The sequence below is a fragment of the Strongylocentrotus purpuratus genome, unplaced genomic scaffold, assembly GCF_000002235.5.
Source record: "Strongylocentrotus purpuratus isolate Spur 01 unplaced genomic scaffold, Spur_5.0 spur5_scaffold_1, whole genome shotgun sequence".
NCBI lineage: Eukaryota > Metazoa > Echinodermata > Echinoidea > Camarodonta > Strongylocentrotidae > Strongylocentrotus > Strongylocentrotus purpuratus.
In genome coordinates this window covers 19,138,091-19,160,573 of record NW_022145594.1, presented here as the reverse complement: position 1 = coordinate 19,160,573, position 22,483 = coordinate 19,138,091, and the positions used below count along the sequence as shown (strand labels likewise).

Genomic DNA, 22,483 nt, shown 5'->3' with positions numbered 1-22,483 from the left:
CTCCGAGGTGCCTTTTCCCTTGGGGCTCTAATTAAAAATGTGATGGATAGCTTGTTGATAAAGATCCTCTTAAGACAATCGTGGGTTATAAATACATTTTGAAAAGAAGTCATTTGATTTGATTTGATTGATTGATTTTTCTTAATGGTCTTTTTCCAAAGTTAGAAAATAATTACAACATTGATCATGATGATAAACAATTCTATGATTAATATGTCATTAATGTTAAAGGTAATACAAAGTTTTGGGAAATTTTGAAAATTGGCTGGATAGTGATTCTTTACAATTTTGATATATTTGGATGCCCCTGTGGATGTATTATAAGCACTAGAAAATTTAGCCCCTAAAACACTTCTGCTTTCGAGGAAAATTGAATATAAAAATTTACCGGTGCTCCCGGTAAATTTTGATAAATTTCAAATAGCGCCTACGGCCGTACAATGGTAGCTGCGACAATGAAAATCTCAGAACATGTAGTTGTGATATATAATTTCCAATCGGGAATAGCTAATCGGTCGATTTTAGTCAAGAAACATTGTATTGTACCTTAAGTAATATATTGACCTAAAGAGGGAGCTATGCAACATAAAGAGTGCATTATTTACAATTTCATAACTTTAGACTCGATTTCAACCGCAACGACGATCACTGAATATTGTAGGATCGCATATGCTTCCAATATGTTCATTCGAACCAAATTCATGACCCCGTACCCAAACTTTGTATTACCTTTAATACTTATATTGTAAAACTAAAATAAAATAACCATGAAAGTAGGATTGCCACATAAGCTAAGCCTGAAGGTGTTGTAATCCTTTATAAAACTTAATAATTCCTATAAAAGATGTTTGGGACTGAGGGGAAAATATGTATGAGAAGATTACAGTAGCAGATGGTATATAGAGCTACAATTTCCTTTTAATCTGTAGTATAATTTAAACCATCTGGTTTCAGATTGGTAGAAGCTGGTAGTCATAAATGCATGTTCTCTTGATAAAGCTTTATTAATAGGAAAGATAAATAATTAATTTGCGGGCTCTTTTCATTTATTTTCTGGTACAGTGTGGTTGATTATTGTAGACTTTTTTTTTTGCATACTGGTACTGGTAGATAGATTGATAGCTGACCAAATGCCCACATATTTGATTAAAATGACAAGTTTGTGGTTTTCACACCAGCTTTCATGCCTCGTGTTTGTGTGGTCCCATGTGCACATCTCTGTGTACAGTGCTTGTGACTTTTAGCAAGACTGTGCCAATTTCTTATCATTTTGATGATCAAAAAACCTCACAGTATACACTAATACTTACATATACACAGAGCTAGGTGTTGCATAATGTTTGCTGATTACAAAAATAATGTTGCCACAGTCTATGATTGACTTTTAAAATTCACCTCATATGTAACACTTTTGTGCCCTTGATCAGACCGATGCACATATACACAGAGCTGTCACCCCCCCCCCCCCCCCCCCCCCCCCCCGGATTTGTTGGAAGACTTCCGTAAAATCAACCCAATCTCCAAATATATCCTGACACACATAAAAGATCTGGATTCTTAAGATTCAAAAATAAAAAAACGGCGGTATCATTTCATGTGGGGTTTCGTGTTATCTGATGGTAACCATGGACCTAATACGGCTGGACATTCATCGTTTTCTTAACAACTTCATTGTGATTGTGTCCGTCAATGTCGTCTCAATAACATTCCCTACATGTTTCTTCACTTTGATCTCATGATGGTCGCCGCCAAAAAGCCGGGACAGAATCAAGATAGTGATTTTACACATGTTATAATAACTCGCCTAAATCATGGAAAATAGATGTGCAGTTCTGGCATATAATCGGAAATTGTTGTTCCGTGTACTGTACATGTACATGTATTTTGAAATTTGAAAAACATGTTGATATTACCAGATAAAGGTTATTTTTGGATTTTTTGGTTGTGATTAAAAATCCTGTTTCCCCCTATTTCCTCATAATATTCCAGAGTTACAACGCACAGGGCTGATACAGATCATGGCCTTCTAATTGTTTTATAAGGTCATAGGTGTGTGCGAAAGTTTGCAAATTAGTAATAATACATTTCATATCTCCAAAATCGTCTGCTTTTCAACTTTGCTTCTCTCCATTGAGGATGCTTTTATTTAAGACCCACTCTTACAGAGCACACCATCCAAACAAAACCCAAGAGAGGGAAACTGCTCCTTTTCAATGACCGAAAATGCTTACACACTCGTTATTGTTAAAACAGCTGAATGTTCTCATTAAGATTCACATAATCAGAAGGCGGTGACTATCATTGGATCAAAGAAAGAATCACATTGAATGTCCATCCGTAATAGGTCCATGGTGTAACCTTGCACATTAGTGTGAGCAACCTCATGTTGACTTTCTTTGATCTTGTCTGGTAGATTTCATATTTTCACGATCTTTGCAAACATCTAAATGTGAATGCATTTCTACAAAATTTTGTGAATGTGTACTTGATGAGCTAAAATACGATTATAATTAGAGCCCATTTGATACCTGTTTTTATGCAAAAAGGAATCAAATTTTGTTGAACTTTTTAATTACAATTACAATGAAAACACTTTATTTTCTATATCTTGTTGTTACAGAATTACATTGGTTTTTTATTGATTACAGAATTACATTAGTTTGTAGAGTACAAAGAGCCTTATTCGAATGTTATTAATATGAGCATTGCATTCAAAAGAGAAATAATAAATTGCAGATAAATTGATTAGAATACACTGTACAGTATGAGTAATAAAAAAGTTTTCACCTTGAAAATTGCTAATCCCGAATCATTTAGTATCATTTTGTGCCGTATGTGTTCACGCTTGAATGAACAGAGGCATTGTTTGTGGTCTTATGGACTGTAGCCACATGCCTGTACCTGCACTTTGAAATGGGAGGTAGAGAGATTCATGACTTCACCCATTAATCATTCTCCATGCAATTTTTTCTTGAACCTGTGAAGGATTGTGGGACAGGACTCGCCTGAAGACCCGTAAACCGATCACCAAGAAGGTGAAAGTGAAGACTGAGACCGTTGAAAAGCCCTCTGTGGTGCCACCGGAGGAATCCCCCGCCAAGGCGGTGGATCTGCTCCCCGAGTTGACCATCCACCATCAGGAAATAGCTCGGTTGATAGCCGTGGCTTACAGATCAGCGAAAGAAGCGTTACCTCAACCACCACCAAACGTAAGTAAAGGCTCGTTCACATACGACTCGTTAAAACACTGCCCCCCAAAAAAAGCTGTTACATGTAAAGGAATAGCAATTGCACGCACCAAAGGTCCTGTGTGTATATACTGAGCTCTGTGTTATCAGAAACAGATTTGTGACACGTCTTAAGCCCCAGTCCCATATAAAGCCGGACCAGCACGGACGAGCACGGACCACTCCGGACCATCCCGGACCATGGTCTGGGGTGATCCGGGATGGTCCGGGATGTTTTGTTCAAAAAATTGTGATGCTTTTAAGCTACAGTCCCATATACGTCCCGGACCGTCCCGGACCATCCCGGACTCCATCCGGGGTGATCCGGGATTCGGTCCGTGTTGACACCGTGTTGGCACCGGGGTGGTCCTGGATGGTCCTGGATGGTCCTGGGCGGTCAATAACTCACTCCCGGACTGCCACGGATGAACACGGACCGCCCCGGCGCCACTACGGATGACCCCGGACCCAGCACGGTGGCTACACGGATCACCCCGGATCAAACTATTGTCCCGGACCGTCCCGGACCACCCCGGCAGTTTTTGACCGTCAAAAACATCCGGGGTCGACTCCCGGACCGCCCAGGACCATCCAGGACCATCCAGGACCATCCAGGACCACCCCGGTGCCAACACGGTGTCAACACGGACCGAATCCCGGATCACCCCGGATGGGGTCCGGGACGTATATGGGACTGTAGCTTTACACTCAACGTTATCACGAAGAAAATACCGCAGCAGTTTTGCCACGTCATATATGAACAGGGCCTAACAGGGATACTAGTTTCCAGGTCACTGCCTGACCTCGGCTCTGACATTTCCCCGTTTCAAACTTTTTAGGCTGACATTTTGGAGACTGTTAAAGCCATCAGTCCCCGGGTTGCTTACTTACAAGCATACGCATGCTTTCTTAATAGCAGTCAGGTAACATAATTGTCGAGATGAAAGGATCACCCTGTTTCGATGACACTACTTGACTTTTTGGGGGCCACCAAATGTTTTGATAGTTGTCACAAATGAGCGGCCAAGATTGAAATTTGTCTTAAAATGCCTTGTGTCATTGTTAGATTGGGCATACATTTAGGATATAACTACATATAACTGTTTCTGTTTATGGAAAAAAAATGGTCCAAACACAAGATTTAATATTAGGCAGGATTTGCCATCCAGGAATTGGATGGGTTGAATACACTCTGTCATTGCAGTTCCATAGGAGGCGCAATAGCTCAGTAGGTAGAGCAGTGGTCTCCTAATCCTGCGCCCGGGTTCGAAACCAAGTCGATGTGCTAGTGCTCTTTGTTAAGGCATTAATTCTCATTACCAGGTCCCTCGGAGAGGACCTAAAGCCGTCGGCCATCTGGTTGCTTACTTACAAGCATTCATGCTTTCTTAGTAGTCAGGTAAAATAACCACCATCACCATCACCAATATGTATTCTAGATTTTGTACTTATTTTAAGTGTTCTTTTTTTTTTCCTCTTTGCCATTACCTACATACACGCCTAAAGCTTATTCCAGAGCCTGAATCGCCTGTACCCACCACCCTTGATGGCCCTGAAAATTCCCGCTTTCAGCCTTCAACTTCAATGAATACTGCTTCTGATACATATCCAAGTAGCTCAGCCTTACATACCAAGGGATCCACCTGTCAAAAGACACCTCTGTCCTCGGAATCTCCTGCAAGCCAGGTGACGTCTCCTAAATGTAAAGTTCCCCAAACATCCCCGAGCGCGCAACCCTGTTCCTCAACCTTACCATCAAGAACAATCGACCCCGTATTATCCAGCGACCTCTCGTCGACCTCGTCCCCTCCGAGGCAGAGTACAACATCCATAGAAGCAGTAAGTAGCGCAGGGAAGCAGTTGTCACCTCCGACCCCTCGTCCTGTAGGAAGCAAATGCGAATGCGGATGTATCATCCACAACAAGCCAACTCCCGAGAGTGAACCCGTTCCAGTCGTAGAAGTATCGTCATCGTCAGTCACCTCCAAACTGTCGGTTAAAACACTGCCCAAGGAAGTTCCCTCCGAGGATCAACCCAGCACGTCTGCTGTCCAGAAAGCCCACTCGGAGGGTCAGAGGTCATTGCTTGCTGGGGGTATGACGGGCCGTGGGATAGTACCTCAGATCATGGAGATTGTTGTTCTTCTCCTGAAGCATATGATTAACTTTGCCAAGCAGCTGCCGGGTTTCCAGACTCTTTCCAGTGACGACCAGGCAACGCTGATCAAAGGTAAACTACACTTGTCTGAAACTTCCTGTTCCTGTTCCCGTTCATCACACTTGTCCTCTGAATTGCTTTTCCAAGATGTTTTAGAAAGTTGGAATTTATCAAATTTAAATTTAATTTCAAAAACTAACTTCTTCATTAAACTTTCTATTATCTCATGGTATTGATGCATCTGAATTAAATATCAGACTAAATCTGACAGAAAGTTTGAGATTATTTACTTGTAGCCTTAGTAGGGCTCAATAGAAATAGAAGAAGAAGGAGAAGAAGAAGAAGTAGGTAGAAAATGCACATCACTAATAAAAAATAAGGGCAGGACAGTTCTTTTTCTCTTTTTGTCATCAGGTGCTTTGGTCGAATACATGGTCCTGACATCATGTCAAGAAAGGCCAGATCTGGCAAATCCCTTGCCATCGACCTCTATCCTGCCACTCAGTTGAAGATGCAATGTACATGGATTAGTATCTGCACATAATGAATTCACGTTACTAATATAATGATAATGATGATGTACAGTGGGATAATATAGACCACCATTTCTTCTTTGTCACCAGGTGTTTTGGTCGAGTACATGATTCTTACGTCGTGTTGAGAAAGGCCAGTTGAACAGAGAGATCTGGCAAACCCCTTGCCATCGACCTCTATCCTGCCACTCAGTTGAAGATGCAATGTACATGGATTAGTATCTGCACATAATGAATTCACGTTACTAATATAATGATAATGATGATGTACAGTGGGATAATATAGACCACCATTTCTTCTTTGTCACCAGGTGTTTTGGTCGAGTACATGATTCTTACGTCGTGTTGAGAAAGGCCAGTTGAACAGAGAGATCTGGCAAACCCCTTGCCATCGACCTCTATCCTGCCACTCAGTTGAAGATGCAATGTACATGGATTAGTATCTGCACATAATGAATTTACGTTACTAATATAACGATAATGATGATGTACAGTGGGATAATATAGACCACCATTTCTTCTTTGTCACCAGGTGTTTTGGTCGAGTACATGATTCTTACGTCGTGTTGAGAAAGGCCAGTTGAACAGAGAGATCTGGCAAACCCCTTGCCATCGACCTCTATCCTGCCACTCAGTTGAAGATGCAATGTACATGGATTAGTTTCTGCACTTATGAATCTAGTTACTACTATAATTATAATGATGATGTACATTGGAATAATATAGACCACCATCTCTTCTTTGTTATCAGGTGTTTTGGTCGAGTACATGATTCTTACGTCGTGTTGAGAAAGGCCAGTTGAACAGAGAGATCTGGCAAACCCCTTGCCATCGACCTCTATCCTGCCACTCAGTTGAAGATGCAATGTACATGGATTAGTATCTGCACATAATGAATTCACGTTACTAATATAATGATAATGATGATGTACAGTGGGATAATATAGACCACCATTTCTTCTTTGTCACCAGGTGTTTTGGTCGAGTACATGATTCTTACGTCGTGTTGAGAAAGGCCAGTTGAACAGAGAGATCTGGCAAACCCCTTGCCATCGACCTCTATCCTGCCACTCAGTTGAAGATGCAATGTACATGGATTAGTTTCTGCACTTATGAATCTAGTTACTACTATAATTATAATGATGATGTACATTGGAATAATATAGACCACCATCTCTTCTTTGTTATCAGGTGTTTTGGTCGAGTACATGATTCTTACGTCGTGTTGAGAAAGGCCAGTTGAACAGAGAGATCTGGCAAACCCCTTGCCATAGACCTCTATCCTGCCACTCAGTTGAAGATGCAATGTACATGGATTAGTATCTGCACATAATGAATTCACGTTACTAATATAATGATAATGATGATGTACAGTGGGATAATATAGACCACCATTTCTTTTTTGTCACCAGGTGTTTTGGTCGAGTACATGATTCTTACGTCGTGTTGAGAAAGGCCAGTTGAACAGAGAGATCTGGCAAATCCCTTGCCATCGACCTCTATCCTGCCACTCAGTTGAAGATGCAATGTACATGGATTAGTTTCTGCTCTTATGAATCTAGTTACTACTATAATTATAATGATGATGTACATTGGAATAATATAGACCACCATCTCTTCTTTGTTATCAGGTGCTTTGGTCGAGTACATGATCCTTACGTCGTGTCCTCTGTATGACATTGAGAAAGGCCAGTTCAACAGTGAGATCTGGCCAACGCTCTCCATCGACCCTGATCAGGTTGAGAGTGCCGGGTTCATCACTGTCATGGGGTCTGTCATGTCCTTCGCGGTGAAAATGCAGAAACTGTCCCTAAAGGAGGAAGAACTTGCTCTGCTGTTCGCTTTAGCCATCATATCACCAGGTCAGTATAATGATCTTCAAGACCCCTTGTCCAATGGGCAATGAAATAGTAGAAAAGTGCTTTAGGTTAGTAATCTCAGACATTTAGAAATGAGCCATAAGGGGGAATTTCAACCTTGAAGGTTTGTGAATACGTATCCTGCAATAATGGGAAAGGTCCTTCACTGTGAAAATGCAAAGACTGTCCCCAACAGAGGAGGAAGTTGGTCCACTGTTCGTCTTAGCTATCACTTCATCAGGCCGGTATATGATCTACAAGCGCTGCGGTCCAATGGGCAATAAGTTAATAGACAAGGACTTTGGGTTCACTGTTCAGAAATTTTATAACGAGCCGTAGTAGACAAATCAAACCTTTAAGGCTCATTTATATATATATATATACGATAGGCACAAGGAACCTTCACTGTCGAGGGCCATCAAAGGCTCTTGCAGATGATATTCGAGAGCCCTTGTTCAATGGGCTATGAAATAGTACACCAGGGCTTTCTGTCTTGAAGTTTGCAAGATTGGGAGATCTAAACTTAATAAACCGCTTGACACCAAAAGGTCCCCACGAAAAGATGGGCATCCAAAATCTGGAACCCAGAATTTCAATATTGGAATATAGGAAATAAGGTCCTTCACTGTGAAAATGCAAAGACTGTCCCCAACAGAGGAGGAAGTTGGTCCACTGTTCGTCTTAGCTATCACTTCATCAGGCCGGTATATGATCTACAAGCGCTGCGGTCCAATGGGCAATAAGTTAGTAGACAAGGACTTTGGGTTCACTGTTCAGAAATTTTATAACGAGCCGTAGTAGACAAATCAAACCTTTAAGGCTCATTTATATATATATACGATAGGCACAAGGAACCTTCACTGTCGAGGGCCATCAAAGGCTCTTGCAGATGATATGTGAGCCCTTGTTCAATGGGCTATGAAATAGTACACCAGGGCTTTCTGTCTTGAAGTTTGCAAGATTGGGAGATCTAAACTTAATAAACCGCTTGACACCAAAAGGTCCCCACGAAAAGATGGGCATCCAAAATCTGGAACCCAGAATTTCAATATTGGAATATAGGACTCATAAATATAGGCTTAGGGATTTGCCTCTAAGAAGAAAAATGGTAATTGGTAAGTTTATGAAGAACGGAGAAAAATCAAGAACAAGGTTTTGCATCTTGGGTGCCAGACAAAGCATTTTCTCTGGGTTTCTTATATCCCACAAAGTGCAAACTGCACTCCACATTTGTAATGACTAATTACTAGTAAAAAATTCAAGGTAATAGAAGTAAGTGTATGTGTATACAATGATATATCATCATGTTTGCTAAAGGTATTACAAGTTTCGGTATGGGGTCGTGAATTAAGTTCAATGGAACATATTAGAAGCATATGCGGTTTTACAATATTCAATGATCATTGTTGCGGTTGAAATTGAGTCTAAAGTGATGAATTTGTCAATAATAAACTCTCTATGTTGTATAGCGCCCTCTGAAGACTGATATTTTTAGCTTCAAAACAATGGTGTTTTTTTTTTACTACAATCGTCCAATTTGCTATTCCTGTTTGGAAATTATATGTCAGAACTGCATATTCTGAGATATTCATGGTTGAGCTATCATGGAATGGCCTTAGACGCTATTTGGAATATTTGAAATTTACAGGGAGCACAGTAAATTTTTTATTATTCAATTTCTCGAAAGCAGAAGAGTTTTAGGGGCTAAATTTTCTAGTTCTTATAGTACATCCACAGGGGCATCCAAATATATCAACAATTTAAAGAATGATTATCAATCCTATTTTCAAAACTTTGCATTACCTTCAATACTATGTATTTTTGCTATATATCATTGAAGATCGTCGAGACTTAGAGGACGCCCTGAAGGTTGAGGAGCTCCAGCAGCCTTTAGTCGATGCTCTACAGACCTGTGTGCAGGTCAACCATCCTAACAAGACGGGCCACTTCGCAAAGGTCAGAAACACTTCTACGAGATTCTGTGTATCATGTCCTGTATGAGATGGAATTTGATGGAAAAGTCCATTTATTGGTTTTAATGGCAGCAGAAAATTAGAAAAACAGAACGGTAAAAGTTTGAACAAAAACCGATGCAAAATAAGAAAGTTGTGAGTTTTTTTGTTATTGAACTGCAATAAATCAAACAAACACAATTGGCAACTCTGTGATGTATCTCCCTTTCTCTCCCTCTCTCTCTCCCTCTCTCTCTATCACCCCATCAAGGGCGCTTCTTTGACAGGGGGATTACATTGCACAGCGCTTGTGTTTTCTTTAAGCTTACTGCAATCTCAGGTTTCTAGAAGTGGTAAAAGTTGAATCAGGATTACAAATTTAAACGAGAGATTCTCGTAATGGTGAATGTGATCGGATCAGTAGAGTGGATCCTTTTGTAAAGTTGCATTTCTGCATATTTTTTTTCTCCTAGTTCATCTGGTTATGTCTTTCAGTTTATTGATTAAAACAAATAAATTCTTATTCAATGTTCCAACAACCCAAGCCACTTTTCAGGACTACACACACACTCAAGCAAGAAAGATTACCGCTGTCCTTTTCAGGACTTCCCAATCCTCCCCCTCTCTCATATGGTGCAACCGTATAAGCCTACTGCATAAGATAAGGTTACATTTGAATGCTATTCATGTTTCTCCCAAAACCTATAACTTTTTCTCCTACCTTTTAATCTGATTGTGATTGAGGCTTTACCACGATTTCTTCTGTGTGCCTCTGACAGATCATCATGCTCTTGACGGAGGTCCGCGACGCCACTGAAGCCTACATGGACGACCTGATGACCATCCAACTCAGCGGAAGCAGACTTAATCCTCTCCTTGAAGAGCTCTTCAGTGATTAGGATGATCCTGGGGGCGTTTCACAAAAGTCGTCATCAGTGACAAATGAGAGTTTTTGTTATAAGCTACTGAAATCCTTGCTTCTGATTGGTTATCAGCAGATTTGTCACTGATTTTTGTCATATGTCATGGAAAAAAGGCTTTGTGAAACAGGCCCCTGCTTACAAGACGACTCAAGAACTCCATTCGAACAACAGCAGAGTCTCTGGATGATACACTGTACATTCCTGTTCAGAAAGTCTGTGCCATGTTGCATCCATTGTAGTAGCATCAAGGGGGGTTTGACAAGAAGTCATTTTCCCTTGGTTCATATTGAATGAATTGAAAACAGGTTGCGTCCAGATATTCCATGATTGGTTGAAAATGAAAAGGGAATTCAATTTTTTAGTTGCTTTTAACTCTTTATATGCCACACAAATAATCTCATTCTGTCACATTGTATTTATTAGGAGATATACACACCAAAGGCTTCAAGATTATTCAATTGTGTCCAGTGCAAGATTAATCTATACCAATGTGGTAAAAGGGTTGTCCTGGAGCTAATTAATCTAGACCGGAAATGATAATTTTTGCACAGCCATCCTTCCCTGAATTGATGCCAATTGTTTTGTCCAGAAATGCACGAGTGGCAAATGACCAACTGTGCAGACAGGCGAAGAAAGCAACTGAAGTGTTAAAGGTATATCTTTTGCAAGAGTTCCTTGCATCTTCATAGGGTAAATAGTTGAGTGGAGCAAAAATTCTCTACAGGTCGAAAGTATGCATTGACATCTATATCCATTACCGTTAATATTAATATCCTTTTCAAAGAGAATTTAAACTTGGTATTGTGGCAAGAACCCTCGCGACATGAAGCATGCCCCCATCCTTACTCAGGAACACGGCAGGAAATGGAGCATGTATACTGAAGACAACCCATATTGTCAACAAGAAAATTCATATAGTCAACTATACAGGTCGTATAGTCAACAAGACAACTCATATAGTCAACTATATAGGTTGTATAGTCAACAAGACAACTCATATAGTCAACTATTTAGTCTGTATAGTCATCAAGATGACTCATATAGTCAACTATATAGGTTGTATAGTCAACAAGACAACTCATACAGTCAACTATACAGGTCGTATAGTCAACAAGACAACTCATATGGTCAACACGACAACTCACATAGTCAACTATACAGGTCGCATAGTCAACAAGACAACTCATATGGTCAACTATTTAGGCTGTATAGTCAACAAGACGACTCATATAGTCAACTATATAGGTTGTATAGTCAACAAGACAACTCATATAGTCAACTATTTAGTCTGTATAGTCAACAAGACAACTCATACAGTCAACTATACAGGTCGTATAGTCAACAAGACAACTCATATGGTCAACAAGACAACTCACATAGTCAACTATACAGGTCGCATAGTCAACAAGACAACTCATATGGTCAACTATTTAGGCTGTATAGTCAATAAGACGACTCATATAGTCAACTATATAGGTTGTATAGTCAACAAGACAACTCATATAGTCAGCTATACAGGTCGAATAGTCATCAAGACAACTTATATAGCCAACTATACATGTTGTATAGTTAATAAGATAACTCATATAGTCAAGTAGGCTAGTAGATCGCTGCTAAAAAATTGTCTACCTTCACAATATCCTTCCTCATTTCTGTATAAAGTATACATGTATATTTGTATAAATGTAAATAATGACGGGAATGCAGGAATGATGTTTTAAACTAAACCGTGGACTAAACCACCAATTTACTTTGGCCGGCCAAGAGGGCCAAAAAGTCAATACATTAATAAAAAAGGCTCACAATGCAGTGCTCTTTGTCCTCAAAATTTGAATTTAAATCTAAATTGAAAATAGTGAATAACAGGAGGCGCTTTGGACATCTCCTATTACGACAAGGTATGTCCTCACGGCACACATTCTCATTGGAATAAGCAAGTCATTGTTGGGCTTATGACGCTTTATCTGGTAAAAGATAAATGCAGGAATTGTGGCATTAAATATCAAGTTATAAATCATACTGTTATTTGTCGGTACAGATATTTTGAAACGTTTCATTTTTTCGTCAGGAGGCAGGTCTGAGCCTGCAGCGTTCTGTTCAATCACTGCTGTAAACTCAATGTAACATGTTTGTACACTAGAGGTATTTTTGTTGTCGCGTCATCCATGATCTAATTGTACATTGTAAGAACCATCTGGAGACTACATTCTTGTTTTTTCAGTACCATATTTATTTTTCTGTGGTATTAAAGGTGTACGTTATTCCAATTATTCACTAGCTCATTATGTATAAATTGTTACGTAGAATATTAAGTTGGTTAGCATCATTTTGGGTCATTTCATGCATGTTGTTTGGTTTATGTCTTTACCATAGATCTAATGTCCACTTGCACAAATGTTAGAGAACAACGGGCAGAGGTCATGATCAATATCATGCACAAAATTAATATACCAATTCTCTCCTGGAGACGACATCAATGGAATGAAATGGCTTTTAATACACCGTATGCGTGCGTTAGCGAATTGCCACTCAGGAGTATTCATAGATGTTTTATTTTATTGCAAGAGTTAGGGGCTTTATTCCAGGTTTAAATCAGGTTTTTGATGTTGAGATATTTGTAAAACCAGATATTTTTTTAGTGAATTCCATGAGTGGTTTGCTAAAGTTTAATGCCGCAAGAGGAGATGATCATACACGTATTTCAATCGTGTGTACCGGTTTGAAATATGCTGCAAGTGTTTCCTCTGAAACGTTGTAGGCTCTGAATCAGGAAGATTTAAATTTGTACTACTTAAGTTTTATTTTATTGCAAGAGTTAGGGGCTTTGTTCAAGGTTTAAATCAGGGTTCTTTTTGGAAACATTTGCAAAACCAAATATTTTGTTAGTGAATTCCAAGAGTGGTTCACAAAAGTTTAATGCTGCAAATTAATTCATGCAGAATTGACAAAATACTTAAAGTAAGTGTTGTTTTTAAGTAGCAAGTTTCATGTTAATCATGTTTCCGGATTTACAATATTTTTTCATTTTTATTGTCAGTAGGTTTTTATGCCCCGCTACAAAGTAGCCGGAGGCATTATTTTTGTTATTTTGTTCTTCCTCTCAGAATGTATCTTTTTGGAAAAGATAGTCTAACTGGACTCAATCTATTACTGTGTTTCACAAAAAAATGTTTGTTTATTGATTAAAATATTATGTTATTCTGTATGATACTTGCATTAAAAGATCATGAAGTTATATGGAAATAAAAGTAGCCCCTAAAGTTGTGTAGAAGATGATATATTGATCTACATTTGCCACTCATCACCCAGGTAGAGAAAATTGATACCCAGGAGGTAGAAATTCCTTGAATGCTTGAGCATCTTTCATGGTAGCTTGGCTAAAGCCAAGGTAATCATAGGATTGCAGGGCCCTCAGGGAGAACAGTGGGTACCCTGGCTAAATAATGTATTATCATTAATATTATAACATGCATCAAATGCAATGAGTAATGCCTGTTATAGAAATGAAATGTCACATAATTATTATTACTATTATTATTACTATTATATTTACTATTATTACTTTTATTATTACTATCATTATTGATATTTTTATCATATATGATTAGATATTAGACATTTTAGTGTTTAGTTCATAATTATGTAGTAGCTGAGCCAATTTTTTCAATCTTAAGTAACATTGAACTGAAATACTTAAAAGTTAGAATGTATATTGTCACAATACTGATGTTTAAAACAAAAATGGAGAAAGTAAATTTGTCGGGAAAGTGCAACTGAAATTCAGAGTTTACTAGATTATTTTTTCTTGGCCACAGAAGTTTTCTTAGACATCATGTTGTTTGTATGCCTTTCTGAAATAAATTTTGAGATTGCTTTTAAAGTACATTCAATGTACCACTAGCAGCAGATGATTTATATTGATATATGTTTTCAGAAATATTTTTTCATGAAATCATAAATGCTGAATTTCTATATACAAAGAGAGATGTCTTGTACTGATAGTAATTTGAGTAATATTTGTTTGATGAAATCATAAAAGCTTAGTTGTACTGACGTGATAGAGAAAATCCCTCCTATATGTTTCTTTCCGTTTTTGTCGATGCCAGTCAAGTTTTGGTAGACTGCATGCAGCTGAATTGGATGCTGCCGGCGTGTGAAGAGGTAAAGATGAAGGTTGTGGAGGAGGAGAAAAAATATATATTTAAATGCTGCAATTGAATTACACTTGCATTGTTATGGTTCCTATGGAAAAGTTTATTTTGAATATTTGATAGACGTGCATATGTTGTGTATTTCATCTCCATGTACATATTTGTTTCGCCTGTCATCAAATGTTTGATCTTAGTTTTGTATGTCTCTTTCTTTATGTCTCTGGTTGGTTTTAGGGACATATGCTCTGGAATTTACCGTAGTAGGGTTTCAAGTTTCAAGTTTATTTGTTTCACATTTCACAAAAAAAGAATTCACATATTTGACAAAATTAGAGCATAATATGAAATATACTAAAAGTGTCACATTATATAATTAATTCTTTGTAAAGACGTTGAAATTAATTGTATTGAATAGAAGGTTATACAGGGTGAAATGTGAGGAACCTATTAAGGTTAAGATTAGGATCAAAGTTAAATGTAGTCTTGTGGTCCAGGGGTCTCAATTTCAAATGAAGGAGTGCCAGAAAAAGCCTTTGAGAAAGATGTAACATGCCATACAGATGCATTTGTATTCATATATATTCATGTACATCTCAGGCTGCGGCAAAGGTCAACTCCTTCGGGTTGATATTTAATTATGCAATCACTGTGGCACCAAAATAATGTAATTTTTAAAGCTTAATGAAGGCAATGACAAAAGTTTATATACTTGATTATGCGAAGTAAGTAACATCACTTTGATGTTAAGAAGAAAGAAAGATTGAAGTAATGTTATATGGGAAAACAAATATTTGAAATGTGCAAAATTATATGGTTTTAATATGTTTATTTTGTCTTCTTTTTAATTTTGGCTTAGGTATGGATACAAATTTAGCCAGTTTTTGTCACGTACATGTAAAAAGAATTTTGTGTTTTACCTATGTGCTTTAGTGTAATATACATGTCTATATGTCGAGTGTATGATGGACATCATTGTTCACAGTGTTAAACGTTTTGTTGTGTATATTACTGTATGTAGAAAGGGGTGGTGTTTTATCTTTGTATAGTCCTCAGATATGATGTGGTGCATATAAAATGAATGGCAATTGCGTGCGACAAAGGAATAGGGAGATGCCTGAGTTGGTCGAGCGACACGTTTACTTGGTCAGCTCTCTGTCTTTGCCTGCAAACTGGCTCGGGCGACCTGGTTCGGAGTCGCATCTTTCGCATGGTGACGTTAAAGGTCTCTCCCCAGACGTAAACAATCTTATCTGATTCATACACGTCTGTAAAAACCCAATTACACACACACTGCAACCAAGGACTTGGGTGTATTTACTGAGCTCTGTGTTTTAAGAGAACTTTAGAAATGCGAAGTGTAGAAACACCACTGTTTTGCCGCATCATATCTGAATGAACCTGAATGTCGAAATGTGTATCAATGCCTCGTACCATATATTATTGCCTTAAATGTTGTGTATGATATTTTATGGTTTGTATACCGATGGTAAATGAAGTGCTACCTGTTGTGGCCTTATGTGTTTGTATTGATCAAGTATAGTGCAGTGCACACATGTACATCCTCTTCCGTATGTGTGCCACCCACACATCCCCCACACACACCATCACCAGGCCTGATAAAACCCTGATTTTTTTTTGATTTTTCCAGATTTTTCCCCGATTGTTTTCTTCTTCTCGATTTAAATAAAATATTATCCTGATTTTACCGATATCCCCGTTATTTTCTCTAATCTTCCCTATTTTGCCCTATTTCTTCCCAATTTTCTTACTCGAAAGTGGGGAATGTTGTTAGATGCCATTTTTTCCCTGCGAATCCTTTTCTCTTTTTTATACTCAAGGGGGGGGGGGGGGGGGGGGCGTGGTTGAGGGGAAAACAAAAAACTTTTTTTCTTAGTGCTCACTATCACCCCTGCATCACACACACCATTACACAAGTAATTTGGGTATAAATAAAATTCACCCTCAGGTTTATGTTTCAGGAACTTTTTCAGCAACTTTCATCCAATCTAATTAAGGTACTTTAGCGAAATGTCATTGCACTAAGAAAAGCGACCTCAGACCGCAAAAGACACATTTGAATGGCATTGATGTATACAAGCTTCTTTTGTGACATGTCACAATAACAATTTATTTTATAGTAATATTAAGTCTAGCCAATGTAGTAGAGAGGATAAATAGCTCTATTTCCTAATTAAATTTTTCTACTTTGATTGCATAAAAACATGATTTTCAACAATTATGCATGCTGAAGCGCCTTTTTGTGCCACTTCATCTCGCTAAGCCACCTAAATTGGATCATGGATCATACCCAATTACATAAGCAACAAATTTAGCAAAATTGGACTCGACCTTTTTCACATTGAAAGAATGTGTCTGGAGAGTCATGGCCAAAGTAATATCGGTACCTGTTAGATTAGTTGGAAATGTCACCCTGGAAATTCGAAGAGACATGTATTGTGTGTGATGTGGTTAAAACAATGAAATTGTTAAAAACAAATTACATGTATTAATGTTAATGTTAAATTAAAGCAGTACTTTTCTTGTCGTTCGATTTCCAAATTAAGAAGCAGCTTGAAAGATATCTATATTTGTTATCATTGAAATAAATGAGGGCAATGTTAAAGAGCAGAAGAAATATTGTTTTACCAACTGAATTGTTTAAAACAAGTATCTCTCTTTTGCCTTTTTGATTGTCGTATTGTTTACTAATGAGAGGCAGTAATATCAAACTTTAATCATGTTTCTCTTTTGACTAAATAGAATAAAATGGAATAAAATGTCTTGTATGCCTTATTTTGCATAATATTTTTATAGGTAAAGGTCTATTATTTATTAGAACGATATAGTGATCCCCTTCCATATTCAAATGGTCTTAAGAATTTGAGTTCTTTATTGAAGAGATATTTGTGTTTTGATTTAGTGTTGTTCCTTCCATTTTTTTCTCCTTCTTAGAATTGACTATTCAGGATGCCATACTGAAGTCAATGCCTTTCCATATAAAAGGAAAAGACATACCTGCCAGAAGTTCTGTTTTCATAGACTGCCACAAGTATTTTTAACTGAAATAAAAAAAGGTTAAACAGTTAGGTGTGAAATGCCAACTCTTTGAGATACATGAACTATTTTTCTTAGAATATACATGTAGATTTACTAGTCGTAATGACATGCACCTTTTTGAAAAAGGTTTAAGGCTAAATATATATTTTATTTTGAGGATGTGGAGGAAGGGTAAATGCTTATTACATTGTATATTTTCCAAAATGCTTTTAATACCGTCTTATAGCGTTGTCCTATCTGAAGATTTTGAAATGAAATTTCATATGACAGTGTCTCATTGTATTAGTTAGTTTTCTTTTGATATCTTGCATTGTATTGTCTCAATTTGTACAATTTTTTTTTCATGTCGATACAGATAAATCTTTTTTTTTTTAAGGAGACAGGTGTTGTTCTCAACCAAAGATTGATTACTTTTATTGTTCATGTAAGGTAGTGGCAAGAGTAGATTAATAGATGAAATCGAGTGTTCTTTTAATTTTTTTTTTTACATGGGATGAACTTTTGAAAAGTCATATCTGATATCTGATATATATATATTTAGGTTTACAAATTTTCCAATTTATAGCTAAAAGCTGAACTTATGTAATTATCATTTTGAAAGAAACCACCATTGAAATAGGTGCCTGAATTGGTATTTACTAAATGATACTATGAAAATCTATTGAACGGACCTCAAAATTTGAAATCATGAACTCTTGAATATATGATACCATTGCCTTTAGTTGAATATAATATACCTTTTTAGCATTTTATAGAGGTTCTTATTTCTTTCTGAAGAAAGATGGAATTCGTTTCTCATCATTTTGTCCCTATATTATATTTTCCTTGTATATCATGTACATAAATCAGGTGGAAATATATTGTTGAAGAAATGCATGTATTATGACAAAAGTGTACTTGATTGTTGAAGTGATAGAACGTGATATATTATTGGTTATTATGTATTGTACACGAATCATGTCAAGCAGTCTGAATCAGTGTTATCACTTGTTGGATATTGTTGATGCACCCTTTACTTAAGTGTGACTTCAATGTGACATGAGCAGTCCCCAAATGCATGTTTCATCATGCTTTAAGAGGAGTTTGAGGCATGGTACAGTTGGAAATATGGTGTTAAAATACCATCATTTTGTTTAATCATTGTGGAGAAATATCATGATTTGATCATGGTAATGTCAGATGAAGCAAACTACCATTCAAATACCATCTTATTTCAAATGCATATTCCACATACATGTATGAATAAAAACAGTTTGAAACTTGGAACTGAATTTGTTTGAATGCCTCTGCATATGTGTGTGTGTCGCGCCATATATCACTGTCTGTGTCAAGACCTATGTTACTGGATATAGAGTCATTTTTTTATAGTTTGATGACTCCAAAAACCTCAGGACTAGACAGTTCCTTTCAAAATGCAATGGAGTGACCAGTACTCAACCTTGAACCTCTAAGGATATGTTATGATTAGCGTCACTATTGGTCTGAACCGTATCTGGACACCTACCCCCTGGACATCCACCCCTGGAAACCCCCCCCCCCCAGTCAACTACCCCCTTGGAAAAACTACCCCCGGACAACTACCCCCTAGGATAGTTGTCCGGGGGAGTTGTCCTAGAGGACGGTTGTCGTAGGGGGTAGTTTTTTTGGGTAGTTGTCCGAGGGGGTGCTTTTCCTAGGGGGTAGTTGTCATGGGGGTAGTTGTTCGGTGGGGGGGGGGGGGGTGGGGGTGGGTAGTCGTCCTAGATGATGGTTGCCCTAGGGGGTAGTTGTTCTAGGGGGTAGTTGACTGGGTGTGGTTATCCGGGGGTGGATGTCCAGTGGGTAGGTGTCCTAGAGCCGTCTGAACTTCATACACATACTTCTGGTTATTCTACTGGGATTTCGTTTCAAAATTATTACAAAATCTAAGGATTTTGAGACATTATGCAAGCATCATAGCATTATCATGGAAAATATTTTTTAGAAAATCATTATTTGTTAAATTAATTCTGGTAAAAACCGAAATTCCGAATGGACAATAGATACTTCCCTGGTTATATAACTTTTATTTAAATCTTTTGATCTTCAAATCAGCAAAGACAAAGGTTCATATATATCTACATATGTAAACATCAAAGATTTGATATATGATATCAATTCAATTTCTGTTTAATTAAAAATATCCCCCCCCCCCCAAAAAAAAAAAAAAAAAAAAAAAAAAAAATCCTAAGAGTAACAATACTTGGTTCACATTGTATTATATTAAAATGCATTAAAAACAGTTGATTTAAAAATTCAGTAATAAATTGAAGTACGAACAAAATAAACAGGTTGTAAATTATAAAATGGTATATTAATATCAATACTACACTGTAAAGATATCGGTTAAAATTGATGATTGCTATATTTAATTTGAAGGATAAGTTAACTATTATTTAAAGAAAATCATGGTGATAATCACTTGTCAATGAATTGAGAAAGAAAGAAGAAAGATAGAGTGGAAGAGGGGAGAGGGAAAGGATAAAGAGATAACATTTGAAAGAGAGAGAGAGAGAGAGAGGATCATATGATGTTAAACTCTATTTCAGGTATGCTTTTCATGTTTAATATTCCATTAATTGGATTAAAAAAAGAGAAAAGGGCATCTTTTGTTTACAGTATGGAGAGTGGTATTGATAATAAATATTTTCATACATGTAACTTACAAATCATGTACCTAATTTTGACTCGGGCATTCCTGTTAATTCACTTTCTTAATCATTGGTGTTTTCAATGTTCTAGCGATTACTGGTCTTTTATGCTCCCCACTGAGTAGATCATGTGCACTATTATGTAGGGATTAGCAACATTATACAATAAATGGGATTATTATAATTCCAATGTAAAATTCTAAGAAAAATACTTTTACAAATTCTCAATTAAAAAAAAAAAGTATTTAAGTGATACTTTGATATATTCTCTTAAACATTCAATTGCTGGTTTCATGATAGTTTTAGTATTTGATTGTATTTTAGGGCAAAAAATAATTAGGTAAGCCAATAATCAGACTGGAAGTGAATAATTTTGATCCTAAATTTATTTTAAAAAACAGTCAAAATTAACCACTTTTTAGTGTCGCAATGGACCTCTGGACGTAACTTTTTAAACAAATATTTCTTTAAAAGCTTTTTTGCCTCTATTCAGATTTTCAAAATGATAAAAAATGATAAAGATAAAGAGGAACATAATTGTTCTTACAGAATAAACATAGTACATTGTCTCATACATTATAAACACAAACATATTTTAAAAATATTTTGTATAAGTATCCAAACTAATATAGTACACCTTCAATCAAGTATATCAATTGTGATACAATTCTGCCATTTGGGAGAAGGAAAAAAAAAGGGAGATGTTTCAGTATAAAAGAAGGAAAGATGACAGTAATACTCCATATAGATATTTTTTACCTACCAGGTTCTTTCCTGGGTCTGGAGTGACAAATGTAGATTAATGCCTTGCCAAAAGACATAAGAAAACATAAAAACATTAGGAAAAGTGTTTTTTAAATTTCGAAATCTAATCGTAAATATCTTGATAACCAGACAAGCGAGCGGCTGGTAAAAGTCATGGGATTCCTGACTGACCTAAAGGAATTTTTTCCCCTTCCACAGGGATCCTTTATTAAATAATATCGTTCACATTATTATGTATACAAGAATTGATTTTTTTTTTCATGCAGAATTTCAAAATAACATTCCTGGCCATTCAAATATGTTAAGAAAATACATTTATAGAAATCAGTTACAAATTGAAGTTCACTTTAAAAAAAAAAAAAATATCACAGATTTAGTTGGCAAAATGATTTTAGAAGAAATAAACAATCAGAAACACTTTGCATAAAGTAACCAATTTTTAATAAATTTCTGTTCTTTCAGATTTGTTTTACATATATACTTTTCCATGTTATAATAACACTTTATCGCTGATATTATGTTTTCAAATTCTGGCAAAAAATTTCCTAAAAGGAATATAATCATGGTCGCAGCATTAGCTCAATCCAGGATTTTGTTTAAAGCCCCATTGCACTACTTATAGCTACTTGCGCCCCCATGATTCCCTTTTTCTTTTGTTAATTGAGAGCTGATTTGATGAGATAACCACCTGTCGGTGACCATGCAGGGAGGTCTAATCCCTCCCGGCCAAACTAGTGCAGAGGGGCTTTAAACATTCTAAGGCAAAGATACCCAATCCCTTCAAAATCAAGAATATGATACATACACCATTAACGTAACCAATGAACTACAAACAATTAAAAGTTACTTCTTGTACATTAAATTTGATTACGTTACGAAAATGGCCTATTGCCATGCTTGAACTACTACTAAAAGTAAAATTATATCAATTTATTTTCAGAATTGTGCAATACTTTACAACAAAAAACGTATGATACTCATTTTTTTCAATTTAAAAATAGGTGATTTACAATCTAAAAATATCCAGTCTAATGAAAGGACGAACGTACAATATTTACACAATATTAAAATGCACAAATCGCATAACAAATATTTTGTTAAGGTAGAGTGTATAAAACCAACACCAAACACCTTGCATGACATTATATAGGTAAAACAGTTATTGCTTTTTTCCCCCTTCTTTTTTTCT

General features: G+C 36.8%; 1 protein-coding gene across 1 annotated transcript in view; it reads left to right on the top strand.

Moving 5' to 3' along the window:
- LOC581266 (bile acid receptor) overlaps nucleotides 1-15,165 on the top strand; it is a 39,277-nt gene extending 24,112 nt beyond the window's left edge. Inside the window, exons 4-8 of the mRNA XM_030977784.1 lie at nucleotides 2,986-3,209; nucleotides 4,734-5,457; nucleotides 7,550-7,780; nucleotides 9,618-9,733; nucleotides 10,509-15,165. Coding sequence (XP_030833644.1) covers nucleotides 2,986-3,209; nucleotides 4,734-5,457; nucleotides 7,550-7,780; nucleotides 9,618-9,733; nucleotides 10,509-10,628 — 1,415 coding nt within the window. The 3' untranslated portion in view covers nucleotides 10,629-15,165. The remainder of the gene's footprint in view (nucleotides 1-2,985; nucleotides 3,210-4,733; nucleotides 5,458-7,549; nucleotides 7,781-9,617; nucleotides 9,734-10,508) is intronic.
- Nucleotides 15,166-22,483: the final 7,318 nt, after the last annotated feature.